The sequence below is a fragment of the Neophocaena asiaeorientalis genome, unplaced genomic scaffold (assembly GCF_003031525.2).
Source record: "Neophocaena asiaeorientalis asiaeorientalis breed wild unplaced genomic scaffold, Neophocaena_asiaeorientalis_V1.1 scaffold226, whole genome shotgun sequence".
NCBI lineage: Eukaryota > Metazoa > Chordata > Mammalia > Artiodactyla > Phocoenidae > Neophocaena > Neophocaena asiaeorientalis.
The window spans coordinates 6,050,241-6,077,018 of record NW_020173037.1 but is presented as its reverse complement, the minus strand read 5'-3'; the positions used below and the strand labels follow the sequence as shown (position 1 = coordinate 6,077,018).

At 43.4% G+C, this 26,778-nt stretch overlaps 1 protein-coding gene across 1 annotated transcript in view; it reads left to right on the top strand.

Annotated features, from left to right (window-relative positions):
- NSMAF (neutral sphingomyelinase activation associated factor) overlaps positions 1-26,778 on the top strand; it is a 107,556-nt gene that overhangs the window by 16,789 nt on the left and 63,989 nt on the right. Inside the window, exons 4-6 of the mRNA XM_024742566.1 lie at positions 5,497-5,687; positions 5,819-6,154; positions 6,627-6,725. Coding sequence (XP_024598334.1) covers positions 5,497-5,687; positions 5,819-6,154; positions 6,627-6,725 — 626 coding nt within the window. The remainder of the gene's footprint in view (positions 1-5,496; positions 5,688-5,818; positions 6,155-6,626; positions 6,726-26,778) is intronic.

Here is a 26,778-nt window from a genome sequence, read left to right as displayed (position 1 = left end):
AGTTATTGATTGTGTCAAAGCTGTTATCTACTATTGGATACTGTCAACGGAGGATTAATCAGTCCATTTAAGAAGGAAATGGAAAATTTTATTCAAGCCCAATTGAGGATTAAAACTCAGAAACAGAACAGAATCTCAGAAAGCTTCGAGAACTTTGCGCCCATTAGAAGTCAAGGTGTGGTTATATAAGTTTTTTGAAACAGAGAGCTGTACATTAAATGATGTATTATTGACAGTTTACACAATCCAGATCTGGCCCCTTACATGATCAGGTAGGAATGTTGTCTTCTACGAGTTGTCCTGTTGAGGTTAGAAGAATGTTGCTCTTTATGGTTAAGCAGGTATTTCTGCCGATGGGGCAGGTTTGGTCAACGCATTACGTAGATACACATTGCACAGAACTGGGCAGAGAGGAGGTCAAAGGGAAGAGAAAATTTTTTATGTTTAAATTTTTCTTGTCTTGCCATAAATACAAATTTTATTTCACAGTACTTTACTGTATGCATGTATTATCCTGATAGAGCTTTTAAAAATATTTATCAAAAGTCGTTGAGAAAAGCTATCTTTGTGGAAGATTGCCGAAGGACAGACAATCTAACCCTTCCTCTACTCATGTTGTTGGACTAAGGTCAGAGTGTCGTAGTGTTGGTTACAGGGGCCATATTCCTTAGGCTCCCTACCCAGAAAGTTGCTCACTGAACTGTGATGGATCTCTATTGAGATCGTCTCTATAAGAAGCAGCCCTGAGTAATTCATTACTCTGTTTACAGTATGGATATTTTTAAAGATATTGTTCAGTCCACTGCTCCTGTCCTCCTGATAAGAACCGCCATAAAAACATTTTCTCTGGACTTAGTGCCAAAAATAAATGTGCTTCTCCTAAGCCGTGATTAAGTCTTCTCTTATGATCACTGACTCACCTGAGACACCACATTTCCTTCTCGATGTCATCAGCTCGGAGTCCAAGAGGTGGTCCACTTCTAGATCATCCAAGCAGACATTATTTCAATTCACTTGCCCTATGCTGAGTCTCTCTTTGCCCAAATTTACTCACTGAATTATCTTTATTTTTCCTTTATCTAGTGCATGTTTGTAAACTGCCTTAAATCCTTTCTGGAAAGAGATGGAGGGAAGGGAGTCAGGGAAGGGAAAGGGAGGAAATTTAGTCCATAGATTGAATAATGTTCTTAAGGAGACCTTAACCCATTCAGGTACTTATGCACAGAGAGACGATAAAAAATAATATCTCTATGCTAATAAAGAAATATTTCCTCCATTTATAGAGAAGATATTAATTTAATTTTACCAATTAAGATGTTATAAATCTAATACATAAAAAATAAACTTTTGATAGTTGTAAAGAAAATTCTCAGAAAAAAAAAACAAAACAGGAATAGGTAGTATATGGCCTCCAGATGGTGCTTAGATCGCCCACAAATTAACTATAGGCAAAATTCTGAAATCATGTACATATTCCAGATGAAAGAGTTCACAATTTTCATTAGAATTTCAAAGAGGTTTTTAAACAAATAGATCAAAGATCACTAAAAAATGTCCGACCCCACCGTATGTGTTCTTATTCAGTTACGAGTTTAGAATAACTTCTTCCTATATACATTTTCAAGAATTTATCTATTTAAAAAAAAAAAAACTCCTCTTCTGAAAATTTATTTAAAGAAAATGCAAATTCAAGGAAATGTAAATTTAAAGAACAGTGAGATACTACTATACACCTATTAGAATGACCAAAATCTGGAACACTGACAACTCAGTGCTGCTGAGGATATAGAGCAACAGGAACCTGCACGTGGTTATTTACAGCAGCTTTATTCACAGCTGCCAAAACTTGGAAGCAACCAACACGTCCTTCAGTAGGTGAGTGGATAAACTGTGGTACATTCACACGATGGAATATTATTCAGCAGTAAAAAGAAGTGACCTATCAAGCCATGAACAGACATGGAGGAACCTTAAATGTGTATCACTAAGTGAAAGAAGCCGATCTGGAAAGGATGTACACTGTATGATTCCAGCTCTGTGACATTCTGGAAAAGGCAAAACTATGGAGACAGTCAAAAGATCAGTGGTTTCTGGGGGTGGGCAGAACACAGGATTTTAAGCGCAGTGAAAATACTCTGATATCATCATCTTACATATATGATGGGTATATGTCATTATGCATTTGTCCAAACCCATAGAATGTACAACACTAAGAGTGAACCATAGTTTAAACTACGGACCTTGGGTGATTATGATGTATCAAGGTAGGCTTATCAATTGTAGCAAATGTCCCACTGTGGTACAGGATGTTGATAATGGGGGAGGCTGTGTAGGTGTGGGGCAGGGGGCATATGGGAAATCTCTGAACCTTCCCCTCTCTTTTGCTGTGAACTTAAAGTGCTCTAAAAAAATAAAATCTTAATTTAAAAAAAACCTATGAATTGTGAACTCTGCAATTAATTCTTTTGAAATTGATTTTACAAATAACACCTTTTTTTCTGATTGTCAATACATACATTCGTGTTGTTTCAGGAAGAAAATAATATCATGTTACCATTCAACTGCTAACAGGTTGGACAGATATTCTTCCAGACTTCCTTCCCATTCATCAGATAGTTTTTTAATGTGACAAGATGTATAGGTTTATGATAAGAGTTATCTGATTTTTTTCATAAAGCAAAAATACCATAAACTATATCTCAAATAATGTCCCTGAACAGCTAGTCACTGTAGAGTTGTGGTGGAGCTAAAAGAACATGGCATTTGCTGTCCCATGTCCAGATTAATCACTCCCACAGTGGACAATTACAGCACCTTGAACCAGACACTGGACCTCCACAAGTCTCTGTTTTCTCATCCACATGCTGGGGACAATAATAATAATAATAATATCCCTTTCATCTACTTTTCTGCTGTGTTATGTTTAAATGAGAAAATAAAGTTGAAATGCTTTGTCATCTCTAAATAGCTCGACACCTTTTTTTTCTTTATTCCAAAAAATGCTACTATTTCCCAAGACATTTTAAAATTTCCTCTTTGGGAACTGCCTGGAAAATCCATTTACAAGTTACATAGGAAAACACATCTCCTTAACTAAGTTGAGGTTAAATTTTGACCCAACTAGCTATGATTCAGCTTTGCTCATCTATGTTATTAACCATATCTCTTCTGTCAGTTTCTGAAGACCGAACCTATTTCTGAAGATGGATGATTCTGCAGCAAGGAAGACATAACTCACATTCAATATTCTCTGAAGTAAAAGCCAGAATTTTAGATAAAGTCTTTCTAGTAAGTGTTTAATTTCCCAAGGTTGTGACTTTGAAAAGAACACTCATTCTGATATACATCTAGGCTTGGTTTTTTGCTGTTTTTGAAAGTTTTTCACAAGGTTTTCTGGTCACATCATAATGCGGGCCAATTTATCATTGTAATCCTTACATGTTTTATTTCATTTCTATATCAGTACTTAAGTGTTATAAGTACCAAGGAAAAGGGCATGATCAGACGGAGAAGAAAAAAAAAAAGTCAAGTCAGAAAGGCACAGAAACTGCACACTTTAAAAAGGCTAAGGTGGTAAATTTAATGTGTTTTTACGACAATAAAAGACAAATAGTAAATAAAAAGAAAGGCACAGAGACCTAGATCATAAGGCAAAAGAGCAATGTGAACACAAGGCCCTGAGCTCTTTCTTCTAACGATTCATCACCAAGTAATAAAAAGTCTTGGAAGGAGCTAGTAATTAGTCATATTGCCCCACTCTAAGAGACCTTAATATGAGCAGACATAACACAAAGCCAGAGCACTTTCTCTACCTTCACCCCAGACTGAAAATTAGCCAAATTCAGGAAGCGATAGAAATACACAATGCATCCTTCAGAGTATGTTTTATAGTTCCAGGTGGAAGAGCCATTTGCTAGAGTGGTTGTAACCTGCGTCCCCAAAACTCTCCTGTCCTTTTCCTGACAGTCACACGTTGAGTAATTATTCTTAATTTGTAAAGCTGAGCATCACTCTGCTGCAATCTACTGCACACATAACTTCTGTTATTGTTTTGGTGAGCAGGCCTTAGCAATCACCGTGAGATGGAATGGATGCAGATGCTACAGAGGGATGTGTCATAATAGCTGCGAACCACCAGAAGGCGCTCTAAAACAGACTCCTGGGAAACACTACACCTGCTGGCAAAGAGGCGGAAATAATGCATTGTCTACAGATGGAGCGTTTAAACCACATTAAAACTTAACAAAGAATTACAGAGTGGTTGAGGGAATTATAACATTAAAAAGTCTCCAGAAGACAAAATACAGGTTTCTAAAGGCATTGGGTTAGTACTGTATTTCGTTTTATTTTTTAAGAGAAAAAAATACACAAGAAATATTGATCCAATTAGTGAAGCCAGACAAGCCATGAGAGTACATTTTCACGAGCTTCTCAACCCCTCCATCTGCCAAAATATTCCTTTTAGTGGAGTCAGCCTTTTGCACGAGCTTTGGGGATGATTCCAAAGATGCTGAACGTTTACTCAGAAAGCTCTCTCCTGATTAACGGCTGGTACCTGAAATTCTTAAGACTTGTATCCCACCTTAAGAGCTTTAATTATGTCGTAGCATTCTTAATGTCTGAGTAAAGGCTTTACCTCAACTTGGAGGGCTAATATTGACCATTGCCGGGATTTAGCTTAAACGGCTTAATCTTTTGCTATGCACCTTCATATGATAGGAAGGCCAGGCTTTGAAGATTAACCTGATGATAATTTTTAATTATGGGGAAGAGGCCAGGTGTGCAAAGCTCTGACTGTAGCCGGTGGAATATTGTATTAGGGAATCTGCCAGGAACGTGGGCATCTGTGGAAAGAGAACAGTATCAGCCACCGCAGAGAAGTACAAAAAAGGTAACAAACTCCCTGTGCCAGTTTGCTTGCTAGAGGCTGTCATAACAAAGGACCACAGACAGATAGCTTAGCCATCAGAAATATCAGTAGACTTTTTCACAGTTCTGGAGGCCGGAAGTCCAAGATCAAGGTGTCTGCAGGTTTGTTTTCTTCTAAGGCCTCTCTCCTGTGCTTCTGATGGCTGCCTTCTACCTGTGTCTTCACACGTACATGTCTGTGCCCAAATTTCCTCTTTTCATCAGGACACTGGTCATATTGGATTAGGGCCCACCCTACAGACCTCATTTTAACTAGAGACCGCATCTGCAAATATGATCACATCTGAGCTACTGAGAGTTAGATCTTCAACATATGAATTTGAGTGGGATGCAGTTCAGCCCCTAACACTCCTGTGCTTTCCAGCGTTGCCCAGTATTTCTTACAATTCTGCAGGGCAGCGGGGTGGCCACGAGGCAGTGGAGAGGGCTTGAGCGTAGCAGTTAGGTCCCTATTAAACAGCCGGCTTAAACATTTCCTAGCAGTGTGACCTGGGCAAATTATTTAGCCTCTTCTTAGCCTTGGTTTCCCCTTTTGCAAAATAAGGCTAAACATACCCTCCTTGCCAGGCAGCGGCGAAAAGCAGAAGGAGTTGATAAATGTGGGAAAACGGGCACAGCGCTTCTCAGGTGTGGATGGAACCCCTCTGAGGCCTCCCCTGCCCTGGGGAGACGAGTCCGGTCCTTCCACAGCCAGCGAGGCCCGTGTGGCCCGTCGCGCTCTCACCAGCAGAACCCGAGGAGCCCGGGGCCCCAGCCACGTAGAATTTTAGAGGCTGTGATGGAGAAGAAACCCTCAGAAAGATAAAATGGGGAGTGAAAAACTATGATATGTTTTACAGTGTTTACTTAACACACCAGTGCTTTAAACACTCACATACTGTGACGGTAGACACAGCTTCAGCTGGAGAGACGGTCAGAGTCTAAAGTTGAGGCTCTTCTGAAGTCGGGGCCACAGCCTTTTGCCACAGATTCCCTCACAGGTCTGCGCTCCTGCGACTCCAGCTTCCTTCACTTCAGTCTCCCTCCTGCCCCAGGCCCCTCGCTGGCCACACAGGACGGCGGGACAGTCGATGTTTCAGGTCGAGCCTCCGACAGCATTTCCTTAGGGAAGGATCCCGGCACTGGGGACGAGTGCGCCACGCGCACACGGGTCGGTTTCCATCACACCCTGACCTCCGAGGGCTGCGTGCTCAGCCTTTTCAGCAGTGACCGCAGTTGCCATGACGTAACTCACTGCATCTGGGATGTTTAATCTCTGCCTCCGCTGCTGGAATGCGGGCTCTCCTTTCCAATACTAAAGTGCGTGCAGGCTCCGCACAGCCAGTCGGGCAAAAGCGAGACCCGCCCTCCCTCCTGCACCTCTCGCGCCTCCTGTGTTCTGCCTTCGCTGCCGAGGACGACCCCTGTTCCCCAGTCAGGCCAAGGTCTCTCGTGATCTGTCTGTTTTAATCTCCCTGAAATACCTTCCTTGCCCTCTCTGCTTGGAGAAATCCAATTTGTTTTAAGGCCTAACTCCTTCTTGAACTACGTGACAGAAGGAAATATCTGTGGCTTCTGCCCCGCACCCTCCGTTGTGGCACTTACCGCGTGGGTTCTGTTTCATTGTGTACATGTCTATTTCCTCCGCTAGATTATACGTTCTCTGAAGACAAGCAATCATTTTGTTCTCATCTCCGTATCTCCCATGTCTGGCCTAGGGTCTCGCACAGTGCCTGGGGAAGCGTACAAATTCTGCAGTGATTCTTGAATGCAGTTCTTTGCTCTCGTGGATGCTCGAGGTGTTTGAATTGACCGAGGTTTGAGGGATTTACGCCAGCACTCTCTTGCACACAACTAAGGCTAATGCTCTTTAGGCAGCGTGATGCTGCAGCTCCTCTTAGCAGGTTTAAAGGTAATACGTGTATGGACACTTGCTTATACGGGTGTTCTTTGGTTGCAAGCCAAAAACTGCGTGTTTAGGCTCTGGTTAACTTAATCAAAAAGGAGGTTTTCTGGACAGATAATCAGGAGTTCAGAGACTCAGGGGCTGGAGAAGCAGGGTTTTATGGTCGGAGCCCAGGGAGCTCCAGGAACTACTGACTGGAACAACAGGAATGAAACGGCAGCAAGAACAGCTTTTTCTAGTTTGTTCCTCTAGAATAATAAATCACTTAAGTCATCCTCAGTTTCTGTCACTCCATTCAAGATTTAAATTGAATGGAGGGTGCATCAAGTTTGGGTTATGTACCCAACCATTGGCGTGGTGAGGCAGGAACATCTGTCTAACAAGAAGTTCCCCAGATTAAATTCAGTGGGAGATCAGACAGTCCTCACAAGGAAAGGAGTATTCTATGGGAAAGAGGCAAGGGATGCTGGTTGCCAAAAAACCCACAAACACCTTCTACATTTGTGTCCTAAAATTCACTGTAACTCAACACTATAACGATTGTTATGCATTTATTATTAAATCATATGATTTTTCATCTATAGCTTCTCACTCAGAGTAGACCCTTAATCCAATTTAAAAAAAAGAAAGCTTTCATATTTTTTTCCTAAACTGCTAACTTATGGGGACTTCCCTGGCCGTCTAGTAGTTAAAGCTCCATGCTTCCATTGCAGGGCGCGCGCGTTTGATACCTGGTAGGGGAACTAAGATCCTACATTGCTGCACGGTACAGCCAAAAAAAAAAAAACAACTGCTACCTTATGAGACCGTAAGATGTGCTGTGACTGACTCAGGGGCTGGAGAAGCAGGGTTTTATGGTCGGAGCCCAGGGAGCTCCAGGAACTACTGACTGGAACAACAGGAATGAAACGGCAGCAAGAACAGCTTTTTCTAGTTTGTTCCTCTAGAATAATAAATCACTTAAGTCATCCTCAGTTTCTGTCACTCCATTCAAGATTTAAATTGAATGGAGGGTGCATCAAGTTTGGGTTATGTACCCAACCATTGGCGTGGTGAGGCAGGAACATCTGTCTAACAAGAAGTTCCCCAGATTAAATTCAGTGGGAGATCAGACAGTCCTCACAAGGAAAGGAGTATTCTATGGGAAAGAGGCAAGGGATGCTGGTTGCCAAAAAACCCACAAACACCTTCTACATTTGTGTCCTAAAATTCACTGTAACTCAACACTATAACGATTGTTATGCATTTATTATTAAATCATATGATTTTTCATCTATAGCTTCTCACTCAGAGTAGACCCTTAATCCAATTTAAAAAAAAGAAAGCTTTCATATTTTTTTCCTAAACTGCTAACTTATGGGGACTTCCCTGGCCGTCTAGTAGTTAAAGCTCCATGCTTCCATTGCAGGGCGCGCGCGTTTGATACCTGGTAGGGGAACTAAGATCCTACATTGCTGCACGGTACAGCCAAAAAAAAAAAAAAACAACTGCTACCTTATGAGACCGTAAGATGTGCTGTGACGGGACTTAAGTGAATGAGCAGTAAAAAGAATGGCCAGTGGTACAGTGACATCGGTGACTTCTAGCCATCCATCTGGATCACCATCAAGTCGTTATCCTTGTGGCTGAATGGTGTGGAGCAATGGAGTTCTTCAGCAGCCCTTTCGGGCCAGTGCGGTGTTTCAGCCCATTTAGTTCCTCCGTGTAGTGAGTGGAGCCCGAGTGATGAAGGCATCATTGGCTCAATTAACTAGCATTAAAATACGGTATCCCTAGAATCATAATCGGGGGAACACGATCATTGACTCTGGAAAATATCTGAGACACTTTCCCTGCTGGGTAGAGATGGAAAATTAAATTACATGAAATGATTTCCCAGTTCTCCATACGTGAGCTATTCACATTGCAGATAGTCAGTTCAAGGGCTGTTATTTGCCACCATGGTCATGACCATGACCCAGCTAGTCAGTGACATGGCAGCTGAGAAGTTGTATGGATAAAAAATATGTTTTCCCTGGTTATTTACATTGATGGTATACTTTATAAAAACTACAGGAATAAAGAATGTTTCTTAAACTTGAGGTTTTATTTTAGCTGCCATGTTACTCTTTTTGTTTCAGATATCCCTTCAGTCAAGTTAGAAATTCCAGTCTTTTCATGGTCTATAATTCTGTTTATCACAAAGTTTCTTAGCGGCTATTTTCTCTAGAATGGCTCCAAAACTCTTACCTTCTGGTATCAATTTCCATTCATTTTTTTTCTCCTTTCTTTTAATAAAGTACCATTGTCCCCCGTATCAAAGGATCAAAATGTCTTTCAAACTTTTGCACTTCTTATTACATATAGGATAGGAAAATCTCTTTTATATTAAAGTAATTCATTTACAGTTCAGTTTATCACAACAACCAGAAATCTTAGCAGTTGTGTGGATAACTGGAACTATTCTTAGAACCTTCATATTTTTAACCCTTCCTGAAATGACAGGTGTGTCAAATACAAGACATTTCTGGCTAACAAATTTTGCAATCTCTCTTTCAGAAGCTGTCAGATTCTAGAACTTCCTGATGGCTTTGTTTATTTAGCCGTTCTCAAACTTCCTCTCCCAAACCCATTACTCTCTTAAAAATTATTGACACCTTTTGTTTATAGGAGGTTATATATACTAATATTTACCATATTAGAAATTAATAGCGAGGTGTTTTTAAAATATTTTAAAATGACTATAGGGGCTTCCCTGGTGGTGCAGTGGTTAAGAATCTGCCTGCCAGTGCAGGGGACATGGGTTCGAGCCCTGGTCCGGGAAGATCCCACATGCCGCGGAGCAACTAAGCCCACGCGCCACAACTGCTGAGCCTGTGTGCCACAACTACTGAAGCCCGTGTGCCTAGAGCCCGTGCTCTGCAACAAGAGAAGCCACTGCAATGAGAAGCCCGTGTGCCGCAACAAAGAGTAGTCCCCGCTCGCCGCAACTGGAGAAAGCCTCCACACAGCAATGAAGACCCAACGCAGCCAAAAATAAATAAATAAATTTATTTTAAAAATTAAAAAAAAATAAAATGACTGTAATAAACTCACTGCGTGTTAAAATGAATATTTGCATAAAAACATGTTTTTGGATTAAAATTAATTAGAAGAATAGCATTGTTTCATATTTTGACTATTTCTTTAATGTCTGGCTTAATGGATTCCCACAATATGCTTGTGCATTTAATCCGTTGTGATATCTCATTTTGACTGAAGTATATGGAGAAAATCTGATCTCACAGGAATATGTAGTTAGAAAAGGGAGGAGTATTTAATAACCTTCTCATGTATTGATAATTGGATTTTCTTCTTTGGTACAACACTGGAACTCAACAAGTGGTAACTTCTAAAAGGTTGGTTGAATGGGGAAACCAAAACCATATCAATGAACTTTTCTTCCTCTGTTACATGAAAACCCATCAATCTATCTCCTACTCTGAATGGATCTTTCACCCATGTATGATTTTGTAACTTCCAAATGTTGACAAATTTCATTATTACTGTGTTAACAAAAAATCACAGTTGTTAATATCCACACTGATTTCATCAAGAACATTCTTTTGAATATTAGGAAACTCTCAAGCTCATGGCGGTATACGAAGGTTTTTAAAAATTCTAAGTTTTTAAAAAATTAAGTAATGTATCTATTGGCTATGTTGGGTCTTCACTGCTGCGCACGGGCTTTTTCTAGTTGTCGCCAGCAGAGGCTACTCTTCGTTGTGGTGCGCGGGCTTCTCGTTGCGGTGGCTTCTCTTGTTGCGGAGCACGGGCTCTAGGCATGCGAGCTTCAGTAGTTGTGGCACACGGGCTCAGTAGTTGTGGCTCGTGGGCTCTAGAGCACAGGCTCAGTAGTTGTGGTGCACGGGCTTAGCTGCTCCGCGGCATGTGGGATCTTCCCAGACCAGGGCTCGAACCCGTGTCCGCTGCATTGGCAGGCGGATTCTTAACCACTGCGCCACCAGGGAAGTCCCTAAAAATTCTAATTTTTGATTCACAGATGTGTGTGTATGTGTGTGTGTGTGTGTGTTGCTACCTTAGAGTATTTAGAAAGAGAATGTCTTACTGACTCTGGAAAACTTGCTCTTGGCTAATGATTTTTGTTATGAGTGACCTTTGAACCAGATCTTTTTGCAATAAATCATTTCTTCTCTTTCTCACTTCCATTTGTTTTTGGCCATATATTTTGTTAATATACAAAGTGACATATATTTGTAGAAAAATTAAAAAACTAAACAAGTATATAGATAAATAGGGGCTATGTGTGTGTGTGTGTGTGTGTGTATATATATATATACACACACACACACACACACACATACAGCGTCCCCCACCCCGCATCTGCAGGGAATATGTTCCAAGACTGTCAGTGGATGCCTGACGCGTGTAGGACCAAACTCCATGTGTACTGTTTTTTCCTATACGTGCATACCTACGATAAAGTTGAGTTGATAAATTAGCCACGGTAAGAGATTAACAACAGTAACTCATAATAAAATAGAAAAATTAGAACAGCATACTGTAATGAAAGCTGTGTGAATGTGATCTCTCTCTCTCACAATATCTTATTGTACCGTGCTCACCCTTCTTGTGATGCTGTGAGATGATAAAACGTCTATGTGATGAGATGGAGCGAGGTGAGTGACGTAGGCACTGTGACCTAGCGTTAGGCTGCTTCGGAGCTTCTGACGCTAAGTCAGAAGGGGGACCATCTGCTTTGGGTCAGCTGTCAGGCGCACACGGCACCTATGGCTGGGACCCTGCGTGGGGTGGAGATTTCATCACGCTGCGCAGAACGGTGCACAGTTTAAAACTTATGAATTGTTTATTTCTGGAATTTTCCATTTAATATTTTCGGACTGAGGTCGGCTGTGGGTAATTGAAACCACAGAAAGCGAAAGTACGGAGAAGGGGGGTACTGCTGTACCCACAATGTCACTAACTGAGACGGCACTGTGAGCCTTTTGGTGCATACCATGCTGTCTTTTCCTCTGTTTTAAGTAGTCGTTAGACCTGTTTAGAAAAAAATAATCACGAGTAATTCATGCTCCAAAGTTACTTTCCTCATTTCCATCTAAATTAGATACAACTCTTAGCCAAGTTTTCACTGTTTTTTTTTTTTTTTCCTTCTGGAAAGCAGTTCTATCACTTTTACAATACTATCAAGTTTTCGTTTCCTATGGCTGCTTTGTCAAACTACCATAAACTCAGTGGCTTCCAACAACACAATTTATTATCCTACCATTGTGCAGGGTCTCACAGAGCTAAAACCAAGGTGTCAACAGAGCCGTGTTCCTTTCTGGAGGCTCTGGGAGAGAATCTGTTTCTTTGCCTTTTCCAATTTATAGAGGCCGCCTACATGCCCTGGCTCACGGCCCCTGTCTTCAAAGCCACCACGCGTGGCTCGAGTGCTTCTCCCACTGCCATCTCACGGTCACGTCTCCCTCTGACCACAACTACGAAAGGACCCATGTGATAAGACTGGGCACATGCAGGTAATCCAGGATAATCCTGGCATCTCAAGGCCCTTAATTTAATCACATCTTCAAAAGTTCTTTTTCCGTGTAAGGTAAATATTCACAGGTTTTGAAGATTAAAGTGTGGACATCTTTGGGGAGCTATTCTTCTGCCTTCCACGATTCTTGGCAGCATTCGGAGGAGGCTTCATTGTTTTCAAAAGCAATTGGTATCATTTAAAAAGCATATCTGCGTGGTCTTCCCCAAATATCTTATTCATTAATCTGTGCTAACGTAGATTTGGATGTTTTGTATTGTCCTAACCACGACTATGTTCTAGTTTCCACACCCTTTATGTATCCACAAACAGGCAATCCGTTTACACCTGTCATTTGTCGCTGCCCTTTAAATAAATGATTATATTAAATGTGGCAAGTAACACAACCCTCAGTGATCAGAAATCTAGTCTACTTTTCAGTTAAAATCTCTTGAATGTTAAGGCCGTGTGTAGAGTGATATTTTCTACTCATTCACACAATGACAGCCAGGCCTGTTTTCAGTCAGCTTTCCAAGTTGATCTTCAGCCCTAGTGAAGAGATTAAGAAACAAAAGTAGGGTAAAGCAAGTGGTGCTTTTTGAATAATGAAACAAAGGGAGTCTATACTTATTAGGGTGGAGAAGGGCAACTGACGTGACTGCAACACTGGAAGAGAGAAGGTTCATTGGAAGAACAAGCTGCCAAGTGTGGACACTTCAGTGTGTCGGGATATAGGCCACACACAGCACACACAACTCCAAAGCACGTGAGTAAGGTGAGATGGATTTGTTAGCTAAGCTCGAAATACTAAAGGAAGGAGCACCCTCTGAAACTTGAACAAGATAAGTACAATAAATAAGAGGAGATACGACCTCACAGAGCAGGTAATAGACCGATGGAGTTGAATTTCTTATTCTTGCAGTCAACTTTCGTTGATAAGCTGTGCATGGGACAGACACTCGTGAATTGCTATGATTGCTACAAATTAGAAATGAGTGACACGATCTCTGTCCTGAAAGGGCCGTTGAGAGAGTTAGGTGGACAGGAATGTAGACCGGTAATTACATTACAGTGTGAGCTAAACCTAGACTCCGAACGGGAGGCCGTGAGGGTGCTCGAGCTTCCGAGTCTGCTCTGGCTCACTCAGGCTGTGGGTCGGTAAAAATGGTGATGGGGGAGCTCAGAGAGGAAGTGAAATTTGACTCGAATCGTGAACGGGAAGTCAGAGCACAGGGAAATGACCGAGTCAAAAGAGCTTGGCAAAGGCCTGAGTGTGTGGGCAAGCATGTTCAGACTCCCAGTCAAAGCACCCCGTTCAGGCTTCTGAATCTCAGAGAAAGCAGGAGTGAGCAAATAGCAGAAGCCGTGGACCCATATGTTCAGGACCCAAAGCTACAATTTTCCCACCCATCCTCCCATTTCTCATCTCTTTACTCCTGTTATGATTAGTAGCCCAAACTTCTCAAGCCATTGTTGACACAGGACACTCACTCTGAATCCCAGCTCCTCGCCATTCTCCCCTATCCTCCCAAACCCTTCGTCCTTTGTCCTGCGTAATCCTGGTTTCTTACACCCACATACCTTAAGACCAAGAGAGAAGCATCTTCCTTGCTCCATTTTGCTGCATTCAAACGATGTCTTTTCCTCCCTCCTTCAAAAACCAGAATTCCTTAGAAGTTAATGACATCAGGGCTTATCATCTACTGACACCTGTTTCGTGAAAGGCTCTGCGCTCACCGAGTTCCTCTTTCCTACCCTATCATTACTCTTGATGACATCTGCACCCACACGGCAGAGCCAGCCGACCTCCCAGTTTGTTGTTCTATGATCTTCTCACCTCCAACCATGTTTTCCTCTGCCCTATGACAGCTAGCTGGTGTCATCTCATCTCTCGTTTCTTTTGTAGCACTCATGATCTGCAATCACTTTTTTTTCTTGTTTTTGGCTGTGCCACGCGGCTTGTGGGATCTTAGTTCCCCAAACAGGGACTGAACCTGGGCCCTCGGCAGTGAAAGCGCAGAGTCCTAACCCCTGGGCCGCCAGGGAATTCCCTGCAATCATTTTATATGTTGTTTGTAGTCAGTCCCACCCACTAGATGCTCTGTAAGGACTGGGATCGTCTCTGCTTTGTTCATATTTATCCCCAGTCCTTAGCATTGTTTGCGGGCACGGATGTTGGATTAATGAATGAATGGACTACAGACTTTGTGTCAGAAAATATTTAGAGATACGGTGGGAGAGATAGACAGAGAAAGGCTCTTAAAAAGTATCACATGCCATGCTAAGAGCTGGGTTTTACCCCGGGAACCTCCAGGAGATAGCCCCCAGGACATGGGAGAAAATATATATTCCAGCAAAGACTTGTACTCAGAAATGTTAATAGCAGCTTTTTTCATAATAGCCCAAAACACTGAACACATCCCAGATTTCCACCAACTGTTGAAGAGATAAGCAAATTGTGGTGTATTCATACAAAGATTACTGTTCAGGAAAAAAAAAAAGAAGGAACCAGTAGTCCAGGTAACCACATAGATGAATCTTAAGAGCACGGTGCTGAGGGAATGGCGTCAGACAGGAGTTACTACATAATTGCTCATAATTCCATTTATATGCAAGTCTAGACAAGAGAAAGCAACAGACAGGAAGCAGATCAGTGGTTGCCAGGAACCAGGAAAGGACGCAGGGCTTCCTTGCAACAGGGCACAGGGAAACATTTTAGGGTGATGGGAATATCTGTATCACAAGCAAGGTGGAGGCCACGGGACTGTCCACGTTTGTCAAAGCGCATCGCATGGTGCGCTTAAAATTGATCAGTGTTATTGTACGTAAACTGTACCTCGATAAACCTGACTGAAATACAGATTTACGGATTTACAATATTTGTACAGATTTACAAATATTATAAATTACTAAGAGAAACAGAGGAAAAGCAAACTTTAAGATGATGTCAGAAACGTGAGTTTGCCCTTCCCCCTCCCACCTTCTTCCCTTTGAAGCCACTGCTCTCAGGGGAGATTGTCCAGGAGCAGCTCTCACTCTTTGGGGCTCCGCTGGGTGTATTGACAGGAGTGGAAAAATTTGTTTTCTTCCTGTGAGGTTGCTTAGAGCTTTACTACGGGAATGAGGACTTCTGATTCTTAGTTTTTTTAAAGGCCTCAGAACTGCTACTAGAAATGTATAATTGCAAAGCAAGTAGACTCTAGTCAGGCGGACATGAGATCAAATCTTGCCACTGTCACTTAGTAATTGATGTTGTCACTTACCATTGGACATGTTATTAAACTGCCTAATGCTTCAGTTGTTCTCTTCCAAAGAATGGAAATAACAGAACAATCTTAGAGATTTGCCAAGAAGTCTAGCAGTTCCTCAGGAGTGGCCGGTGACAGCTGCTAGATCGGCTGGTGTGGGGACAATGCGCCCACGTGGATTGGGGTAGTGTGTTACTTACGGCCCCTCAAGTCACATGGGAGAAATGAAGAGGCCCAGTGGACGTGGGTGCACGGTGGTCCTGCGTCACAGCTCAGGAATACCAAGCTTCAGAAACCCCCAACCGCATCCAGAGGCTGCTGGCAGACCTGGGCACTCTGTGCTCTGGAGAGAACTATTACATTCATTGTCCTGAGATGTTAGCAAGTCTTCCCCGGGGCAGGGAGGGTGAGGTCTTCATCGTTACTCTCCTGGATGTCTCCAGGGAGAGGATGCTCTCAATCTTTACTCTCCTGGAATGGAAATACTTCTGAACAAACTGATGACGCCTAACACGGAGAATTGTGAGAGAGTCGTGGAGAATTAGCTCCCAACAGGATTGCAGAATAAATGAATGCAAAGTACTAAGCGTAGTGTTTTCTACAAAGTAATCACATCATAAATTCAGATAGCAATGATATTGACAATTATGATGATGGGGGGGAAATGGCATCTTTCCTTTAAACCTGGCACACAATTCCTTTTAGAAAGGGAGCTGGATTTGTTGGGGAAAAGGTGCTGATAAGTGCTTGCAGTTGCAGTGCAATGTGAGCACCCCAGGGTTTGCGTATTTGCTGACACCAGGACGAACAGAAGGGAGTGGAACTGCTCTCTTTAAGACTGGAAAGGAATTTGTTTTTCTAAAGCACTGTTTCTCAAAGAGTGGTCACAAGACCAGCATCAGTATTACCTGGGAGCTTAATAGAAATGCAGAATGTCAGGTCCCACCTCAGATCTACGAGATCAGAAACTCCGGGGTGGGCCCAGCAATCTGTGTTTCTAACAAGCCCCCGGTTGATCCTGAGGCAGAACTACTTAGTCCTGGAGAGGCTAGATGGAAGCGGGGTGGGAATTTGTGAGCCTGGACTCTTTATGGAAGAACATGAGGAATCCTCAGTGGTAGACCTAAAATGACGAAGAAAATATTAATATGGATTTTAAACAATTAATTACTTTATTTTTAAATTTATTTTATTTTTGGTTGCATTGGGTCTTTGTTGCTGCATGCGGGCTTCTCTTGTTGCAGAGCACGGGCTCTAGGCGTGCAGGCTTCATCAGTTGTGGCACGTGGTCTCAGTAGTTGTGACTCCTGGACTCTAGAGCGCAGGCTTAGCAGTTGTGGAGCACGGGCTTAGTTGCTCCGCGGCATGTGGGATCTTCCCAGACCAGGGCTCGAACCTGTGTCCCCTGCATTGGCAGGCGGATTCTTAACCACTGCACCACCAGGGAAGTCTGCATTTTGTTTTAATTTTCATGTATTTATTAATGAAGTTGACATTTCTGTATTTGAGAGAAGATAATGTATATCTTTAATCACTGTTTTATTTATCATTTCCTGCTTACCTTCTAATCTAATCTGTTCTAATCTCCGGTGGGTAACGTGTCTGGTAAAAAGTTCCTGGATTTACAAAGTACAAGGGAGAAGATCCTAAATGAGGAGTGGTTCTAGCAGTTACCGTCATTTTACTCACGCAGGGAAAATAAACTATGCAGGTGACAGCTGACAGGTGCCCTTGGACGGCTGTCACTACCCGGGGAGGGGACACTGGTGCAAACATGGGCATACGTAGTTCCTGAAGCACACGGTGATTTTGCAACTGGACATAAGAATCAGCGTTTCAGAAACAATTTTAACTACATGGGAAAGTCATTAAAATTTTTTTTAATCTAGTTTGTAAGAATTGTCTGAGAAAATGTGAGGTCTTCATCCTCCAGTAAGCTCAGCACTAAATCGAAAGCCGTGACAGGCATGAAAGGGAGAAGGGGTGCGCCCCACATTGCTTACGGTGAGGAAACGCAAGTGGTACCTGTGGTGTCCGCCTAGCATTGTCCGCCTAGCATTGCTGCCTCACAACCTGGTCCTTCTCACATGCACATTTTCACTTGACTTTTCTCCCCTTCTTCACTTAGCCCGTATGCTCTGGGGAGAGCTTACTCCACCTTCAGCTATAGAGATGGCCTCCATCTAAATCCCACGGACGGTTCCATCTCCTTGACAAAGTCTTTGACTTACAAAGGGTAGCCGTGATCTAAGGGGTCTGAGCAAGGGTAACCCTGGTCTGTTGCTATGCACACTGGGCTACCGTGACCTCTTGCCGTGAGGGAGAAAGTGCGCAGCTGGTTTGCTACCAGCAAATACCCATCAGCCCTGTGCAGAGGGGAATTAGACTTCCAATCCAGTTAAATGATGCTGAAGGTCTAACAAAGATGGAGGGAAACTGTCTTCGATGACATTGTTAAGCCGCTGGCTCAATGAACCCTGAAGCCGGTTATACCTCTGATTTCCAGGTACCTAAGCTGAACATTCTCTTTGTTATTTAAGCAAGAAGTGAAAAGGAAAAGAGCTGGTAACTGTTCCCATCCAAATTTTGAAGCTGTCCGTTTAGGTTCTGAGCTTCTATCAGGCTAGTTACACTGTAGTCAGATTTTAAATTTTAAATCAGATCATGTCACTCCCCTGCTCTTAATCCTGCAGTGGCTTCTGTCATACATAACTAACAATGACAATAATTAATAATAATAATAATAGTGAAGCATCTAGCACCCTCCCTGGCCACATGCCTCTGGCCCCTTGTTGCCTCAGTCCCTCCCTCGGGGGCTCCAGCTGCTACAGCTCTTGTCTCAGGGCTGCTGCACTTACTATTCCTCTGTCTGGAATGCCTTTGCCCAAGGTCTTCACATGTAAGTCTCTGACTTCATTCATTTACCAGTTCAACTATCGGTCATCAGAAGGGGCTTCGATGACCCCCTTATCTAAAGCAGTACCTACCCGCTTCACACTCTGTCCCTTACTCTGCTCTATTTTTCTTCTCGGTACTTATCCCTGCCTGAATTTATGTCACTTGCTCTTTAAATCTGTCAATCTCACCCGAATGTAAGTTCCATAAAGGTGAGACTTGACTTTCTTCACAACTGTGTCTCCAGCACCTAGAACATTTCCTGGCATACAGTAAACAGTCAATACATTTTTATTGAAGAGAAAATAAAAGTCTCTCGGACCGGAGCACGAACCCGTGTCCCCTGAATCGGCAGGTGGACTCTGAACCACTGCACCACCAGGGAAGCCCCAAGAGTGATCTTCCTTAAGAAGAGCTATCAACGTCCAGTTGTTGGCTATTTTTATCTTAGTAATGGGGTACACACTGCTGGTCGGGTGACCCAAGAACATTCCTTACCCGCTTCTTCCTGGATGCTTTCCACTATCCTGCCGGCAAATTTTATTATTTATTTATCTTATTTTTGGCCGCGTCGGGTCTTAGTTGAAGCATGTGGAATCTTTCGTTGTGGTGCGCCGGCTTCTCTGTAGTTGTGGCCCGTGGGCTTAGTTGCCCCGCAGCAGGGGGGATCTCAGTTCCCCAACCAGGGATCGAACCTGCGTCCCCTGCACTGGAAGGTGGATTCTTAACCACTGGACCACCAGAGAAGTCCCATGCCTGCAGATTTTAAATACTTGCTTTTCTTAGTCTTCACTGCTGCTATGGGCTTTGCCGATGCAACAGTTCTGGCTGATGAGACGTAAGTGGGAGTCTGGAGTGTGTTTCTGGGAATGCTTTTGACTGCCTGGCAAAAGGAACAAGCAAGGCAGACTGTCTTTCCTCCTTATTTCAGCTCAGAAACCAGGTTGATCGTGGTGATGAAGCAGTGATCTTGTGACCAAAAGACTACAGGACTAAGAGAAAAGTCATCAGATGACTGAGCTATCCAAACAATGCCAATAATGAGAAAATGAACTCCAACTGTTGACTGAGTTTTCTGTTACTCATAGTGCAACAAATCATAACAGAGTGGTGGCAAAAAAGAGTACAAATATTTAACACATATTTATTGAGCATCGTAAGTGCACAACGCCGTGGCGAGTGGCTACAATGACCAACAACTCACTGTTCCTGGTCCCCGAAGATTCCAACCTAATGTGGACACACACCCTAATGAGGAGTGAGATCACGCTGAAGTCCCCACCTGACTGTGAGGTTTGTGAAGTCACTGCCCAGTGCCCACCACCTTGCCTGATGTATACAGGTGTGAAATAAACGTACTGAGTGATTGGATGTGAGACGAGCTCCCCTTGGGTGCATCGGGGAAGACTTCAGAGTCTTGAGTGGCAACTTCAAGTATGGGTAGGATTTCAACAGGGAGAAATGGTGGGAGAAAGGTAAACAGGCAACTTAGGCAGAGAGAACACAGGCTCAAAGGCCTCATGGAAGGAACTCATAACATACGTAAGAGAATGGAGATTGCCCTTTTTTTTCTAGGTAAAAAATAGGCATTTTTTCTAGGTAAAAAAATGTATGCTACCACTTCTAACTTAAGAAAGGGTGATAGGTAAATATTTATGTCTTCATAAGATTTTAAAAATTGACTTAAGCAGATACACACTAGTGAAAAATATTTATTTTGCAAACAGAATACAGTGAAAACAATGTTCGGTTTACTCTGACAAGTGATACCTTGCAAATGGGAGGTACATACATTTGCATATCGTCATCTGCAACCAGATGCAATTTTTAAAGACTGGGGAGTGCAAAGCTCTTTAACGTTTTTAGAGCTTTAGTCTGTGAAGTGAAAATAAAAACATTATCAAGAGCTCAAAGATGTGTTTTGTGTATGCAAAACAGCTCTGAATGGAAATTGTTTCAAGAGAACAAAGCTCTGAGTTTTATGGGGATGAGAATCGAGGGCCAGGAGGAAGGGATAAGGTCTCTCAGAGTTTACCGTATCTCCTGCGGTGTGCCATTGAATCAGGAGGGAAGGGGGCAGGGCACAACCTTTAAAAGTATGACGTAGCTGTTGAGGACACAAGGAGAACTGGTTAGAACCAGCTAGGCCTTAGACGGCAGAAGACTGAACTTCCAATAGACCTTGATCCCCATTATACGCTCATTACAATACATCAGCTACATGACACACGCATGGGCACCATGACAGCTCTGAGTCCGACCATAAAAGGCTAAAAAGTGGGCAGTGACCCAATTCATGGAACTCTCTGCCCCTTTTCCAAAATAGTTGGAAGAATTCTCCCACTCATTAGCCTGTGAAATTACCCAGCCTATATTTTGGGGCATCTCACCTTCTGAAATGGCCCACACTCTGGCTGTGGAGTGTGTCTCTCTCTCAATAAATCAACTTCTTACCTATCACTTTGCCACTCACTGAATTCTTTCTGTGATGAGACATAAAGAACCTGAGCTTCATTAAGTCCTGAGACCAGGTGTGTGATCCCAATATAAAAGACAGCGGGCTCAAGTCCGAATCTCAGTTATGGGGTTTCACAATCACCTTCATTTGAGGTAGGTGTTATTACCTCAAACTATGGTTGTCAGCAACTCAAGGTCAAGGTAAGACTGGCTCAAGGTTTTCCTCAGCTTCAGTGGAAGTCCAATGTCCTAAAACTTCTATTTCCTGAGGGACATCCATTTCAAAGTAACCTCTCACTCAGCCTCCACTGAAAACTTTTACTTGGCTGTATATCCTGAGATATTTTTTCCCCATGTCTCCCTGGTAGATATCCATGTGAGAAAACCATGGAAATGAGCTACTAAATTTAATTCACACACACACAAACGGAAGATGTTATCCTCCCCTCGCCCACCACCCAATCACGGCACTCGTCGGAATGACCTGTACAGTGAGTACAGAGACTTAACATTAAGAAGTCATGCAGGAGAGAAACCAACCAAGGAGACTGAGAAAGAGGAAGAAGCAAGGTAGGAGGAAAGCAAGGAAACTGTGGGGTCTCGGAAGTAAAGGGGGAAGAGCTGTGTTGAAGGCCATGTACAACGGCACTGAATTCTGCAGAGTTCAGCAGAGTCGAGTGTGGAGAAGTGACCAGTGAATGTGGTGAACTTACAAGAAGCATCAGAGTGGAACCAGAAGTCCAAGTGGGATGGATCGACGAGCAGGCAGGGAGAGAAAATGGAGACAGCATGGGAGGCAGGTGTTTCAAGAAGTTTCACTGAGGATGGGGAGATGGAGGGAGATGTGGGATAAAGGGAACATTTTTTGAAAACTATATTTAGGGACTTCCCTGGCGGTCCAGTGGGTAAGACTCTGTGCTCCCAATGCAGGGGGCCCGGGTTCGATCCCTGGTCAGGGAACTAGATCCCACGTGCCACAACTAAGACCCGGCACAGCCAAATAAAAAATTATATATATATAAAAAGAAAACTATATTTATATTCAGATAGGAATGGCTCAAAAGTGAGGGAGAAATAGACAAAGCAAGAGAGAGAAAGAGGGGAGAGAGAAAGGATAATTACAAAGGCTGAGTTGTTGAGTGGGAAGGAGAAGTTTGCCTTTGATGGGAGCAAATATACTTCGAAACAGCAGGAATGAAGAGAAGGGAGCAGATGCGGGGGACTGGTGATTTTGGGGGGGAGGGTGAGGGAGCTCCCGCCTCAGTTCTCCCTTAGTTCTCCACAAACACACACTCTGTGACAGCAGAGGCTGTTGTTCAAGAAAATCCTTTTGAGTGAGTTTCCTCCCCTTCTCTTGTCGAAGATAAGGCTGGGAAGTGCAAAATCACCGAAAGTGGGTGTAAATGCCGTGTCTCCATCTGCTGGCTGCCAGTTATCTTCCCAGGAGACCAGGACACAGAAGCCCTGTCCTTCCTGATGATTGTATTTCAAAGGAATGGCATTCAAGTCCTTGAGAAAGGCACTCCTGGGTTGTAAGAGATACAAATACATCTCAAGGGTTCAGAGAAAGAATTCACAGCTGTAAGCCCTTTTTAGTAAATGCCCTAAGAAACAGAAGTGGGGCCCATGTCAGGTGTTGGCTATAACAAACAGTAAGTTCTTCGGGCAGCCTTGCTGCTTTCTCAGGCAGGCATTTAAGGGGGGTTGGGGTCATCTTAGGGATGAGGCCTTGAGCTGTCAGAAACTGTTAGTGTTGGGACTTCCCTGGTGGTGCAGTGGTTAAGAATCCACCTGCCAATGCAGGGGACACGGTTTCGAGCCCGGTCCAGGATGATCCCACATGCCACGGAGCAACTAAGCCCGTGCGCCACAACCACTGAGGCCCACACGCCCAGAGCCTGTGCTGCACAAGAGAAGCCCGCCCCCGCTCGCCACAATTAGAGAAAGCCTGTGCGCAGCAACGAAGACCCAACGCAGCCAAAAAAAAAAAAAAAAAAACGATAGTTGTTTAAAAAAAGAAAAAAGAAGCTGTTAGTGTTTGTACAAGTCTTTTAACGTGGCGGGAGGGTGGTAGGCAAAATCATTTGTGCTGAGGGTCTGTAGTTTTTCTAGGCCAAGGCTGAGGCCTAGTTGAGAAGAAAGCTCAAAGGGGCTTGGCTAGAGTTCGTTCGGTCAGGGAAAGAATCGTTGTGACCCCACCAGGGTCACATCATCCTTTATCGTTTAACTAAATGGAGAAAACTTGCATGCTGTTTTCCTGCCTTATTCCAGCCAAGGTGAATTCTCTCTTCCGAACTCATAGCATCTATTGTAGCACTTCTCATATAGAACGTTAGCATGTTGTACCTCTTGGCAAATTTTATTATCTTATTTCATCATGTACCTTCTCATGTTTGTCTTGGCTATCTGACTACATCACAATTTCCTATAGGAACACTAGGCTAATATTGCCAACATCTTTTTACATTGTAGATTCTGTGTAGCACTTGGTCATTACAAAACAGGAGGGAAGGGGGCAGGGCACAACCTGTGAAAGAATGATATAGCCATAGGACATGACAAAAATTGGTGAGAACCAACTAGGTCCAACTAGGCAGAAGATTCAACTTCCAGTAGACCTCGAGCCTCATACGCTCATTGTAATACATTAGCAAGGTAAATGACACACCCACCAGCATCATGACAGTTCTGAGGCCGACCATAAAAGGTTAAAAAGTGGGCAGTGGCCCAATTCCTGGAAAACTCCACCCCTTTCCCCAAATAATTGGAACAATCCTCCCATTCATTAGCCTATGAAATGACCCAGCCCATATTTCAGGCCCTCTTGCCTTCCGAGATGGCCCACACTCTGTCCGTGGAGGGTGTATCTCTCTGAATAAATTAACTTCTTAGGCATCACTTTGTCACTCACTGAATTCTTTCTGTGATGAGACATAAAGAACCTGAGCTTCATTAAGTCCTGAGACCAGGCATGTGATCTCAAAAGATCCTGGGTTCAAGTCCCAATTTGGGTTTTGGCTGGGTTCCAGTCCTGGCACATGGGTTCAAGTCCTAATAGGAGGTCCACGGTTTCAATTAGACTCAACCCAGGTCACAGGGCACCCCTGTACCTTTATTCATTCCAAAAAATTGTGATGGTGGCCACCTTATGCATATTGTTTTCCACATACTAGAGAGCTGAAATACACATTGACCTTGAAGCTTTAAAAATTTAACCCTTCAGAACCTGGTCTGTAAGACAATATTAGGTATGTGTCAGCATATGTACAACTTAAAGTTTGTTATTTAAGAATCCCTCAAAGGTGAACAACCACAGGTTCATTCTTAGGATATATTAAAGAGTCATAACTCACATCCACTAGGATAGCTATAATCAAAAAGTTAGATAATAACAAGTGTTGCCAAGGATGTGAAGAAATTGGAATCCTTATACACTGCTGGTGGAAATGGAACTCCTAGGTGTGTAGTCAACAGAAATGAAAACACATGTCCATACAAAAACTTGTACATGAATGTTCATAGTATTATTCATAATAGCCAAATGGTGTAAACAACTGAAGTGTTCATCAACTGCTGAATGGATAAACAAAGTGTGGTAAATCCATACAACGGAGTATTATTCAGCCATAAAAAGGAATGACGTACTGTTACCCGAAAACTGGGTTCACCTCTTGGTGGGTCTAGAGGCAAAAGACACAACCAAGCCAAAGCCTGGGAGAAGAAAGGGTTTATTATGACTTGCAGTGAATAAGGAGAACACTGTAAGTGTTTCCTAAAGCAGTGTCTCTCCAAACAACAAAATTAGGGAAGTCCTGTGCTATGGGTACATGCATATTCATGAAGGGGCTTGGGCAGTAGGCAGAGTCCAAACTTTAGTTGATTGAAGTCGAGGGTCAGAAAAGGTCACCGTCATCATCCCTTAGATTCCACTTGATCTGGCGGTTGGGCACCGGAGGTGGGATTTAAATTCTGCAAAACAGCTCAAGGCAGTGTTTTAGGCTAGTCTTTACCATTGAAATAGAACTGGGAGTCTTTACAACTGATTTGTTATCTTTGCTGTTGTTGCTTCTCCTGCCTGATAAGTTCGTCCTTTTATTCTCTTAAGTTCATTATTACTGAGACCGGTTCAAGGACAAGCATTGTGTCCAGGCTTAGATCACAAAATGGCTTAGGCTTATGTCAAGAAAGCCATGCCTGGTTCACTTTCTCTGTGGACCCCCTAACCCTATCTGTTTACAGTATTGGGAGGAACCTTGAAGACATTATGCTAAATGAAAGAAGCCAGACATAAAAGGCTATATAATCTATAATTGCATTTTATGAGATGTCCAGAATAGGCAAATTCCTGGAGACTAAGTTGGTTAGCGTTTGATGGCGTTGGGAGGCTTGCAGGGATAACTAAAGGGTATCGGTGGGTGGGTTTCTTCAGGTGGTGCAAATGTTCCAAAACTGCGCTGACAAACCCAAGTTCGCGGGCCTGACGCACCGTAAGGCCGCACAAACTGAAAACGTCAGAGTCTGGGGCAGAGAAAGGCTAACTGCAGGGGCCAGCCGAGAAGAACCGGTGGCCGGTGCTCAAAAGACCTGAACTCCCTGGGTGGTTTTCGGGGAAGAGTTTTTACAGGCGAAATTTGGTGTGTGACTTATCTGTTTTTCTCTGTGGACCCCCTAACCCTATCTGTTTACAGTATTGGGAGGAACCTTGAAGACATTATGCTAAATGAAAGAAGCCAGACATAAAAGGCTATATAATCTATAATTGCATTTTATGAGATGTCCAGAATAGGCAAATTCCTGGAGACTAAGTTGGTTAGCGTTTGATGGCGTTGGGAGGCTTGCAGGGATAACTAAAGGGTATCGGTGGGTGGGTTTCTTCAGGTGGTGCAAATGTTCCAAAACTGCGCTGACAAACCCAAGTTCGCGGGCCTGACGCACCGTAAGGCCGCACAAACTGAAAACGTCAGAGTCTGGGGCAGAGAAAGGCTAACTGCAGGGGCCAGCCGAGAAGAACCGGTGGCCGGTGCTCAAAAGACCTGAACTCCCTGGGTGGTTTTCAGGGAAGAGTTTTATAGGCGAAATTTGGTGTGTGACTTATCTGATTGGTTGGTGGAGGTCACAGGGCGGAGCTCCAGGAACCCTGGGCTCAGCCTGAAGTTACCATCCCTCCACCTGGTTGGGGGCCTTAGTTCCTACAGGATTCTGAGCTCAGAGCTAGCTTATGTGTTTCCCTTGAGGAGGAACCAGGGCTTTGCTCTGTAGAAGCGCTATTGTTTGACTGCTATTCCTTTGTTTTTGCCATCTCTCACTTCCCTGATTAGTAGCTGTGTGAATCTGCCCTTTGCAACGCAGGGAAGGCCTAGGAGACCAAAGCCTTTTTCTTCAAACAAAAAACAAGGAGCACAAGGCTCTGGTACCCAGGATCCTCCAACCCTGCGGGTCCTGCTTAGTTTCAACTCTAATGATAATTGGACATATCTGTGAATATACTAAACACCATTGAATGCTACACTATAAACAGCTGAATTATTTGGCATGTGAGTTATATAAAGCTGTTAAGAAAAAGAGAAAGTCATGTGACTAATTATTTCAATTACCAAGAGATAAAAGGCCCAAATGTTATTCGGAACCCCTGTGGCCAACAAATTGGCAGAGATTACGGGCCGTCTTCCGTCTTCAAGCGTAAAGTAGCGAAAGGGAGCTGCGGGGTAGCTGGTGAAGCAGCGGACGTTTGGGGCCTAAGGAGAGGCCCCAGGCCGGCCTCTGGGTCCCGGGCACCCAGCGGCTGAGCTCGGGGTGCCTCGGGTGACTGCGCGCCCCTCCTCCGGCCTGAGTCACGGCGCCCCGAGTCC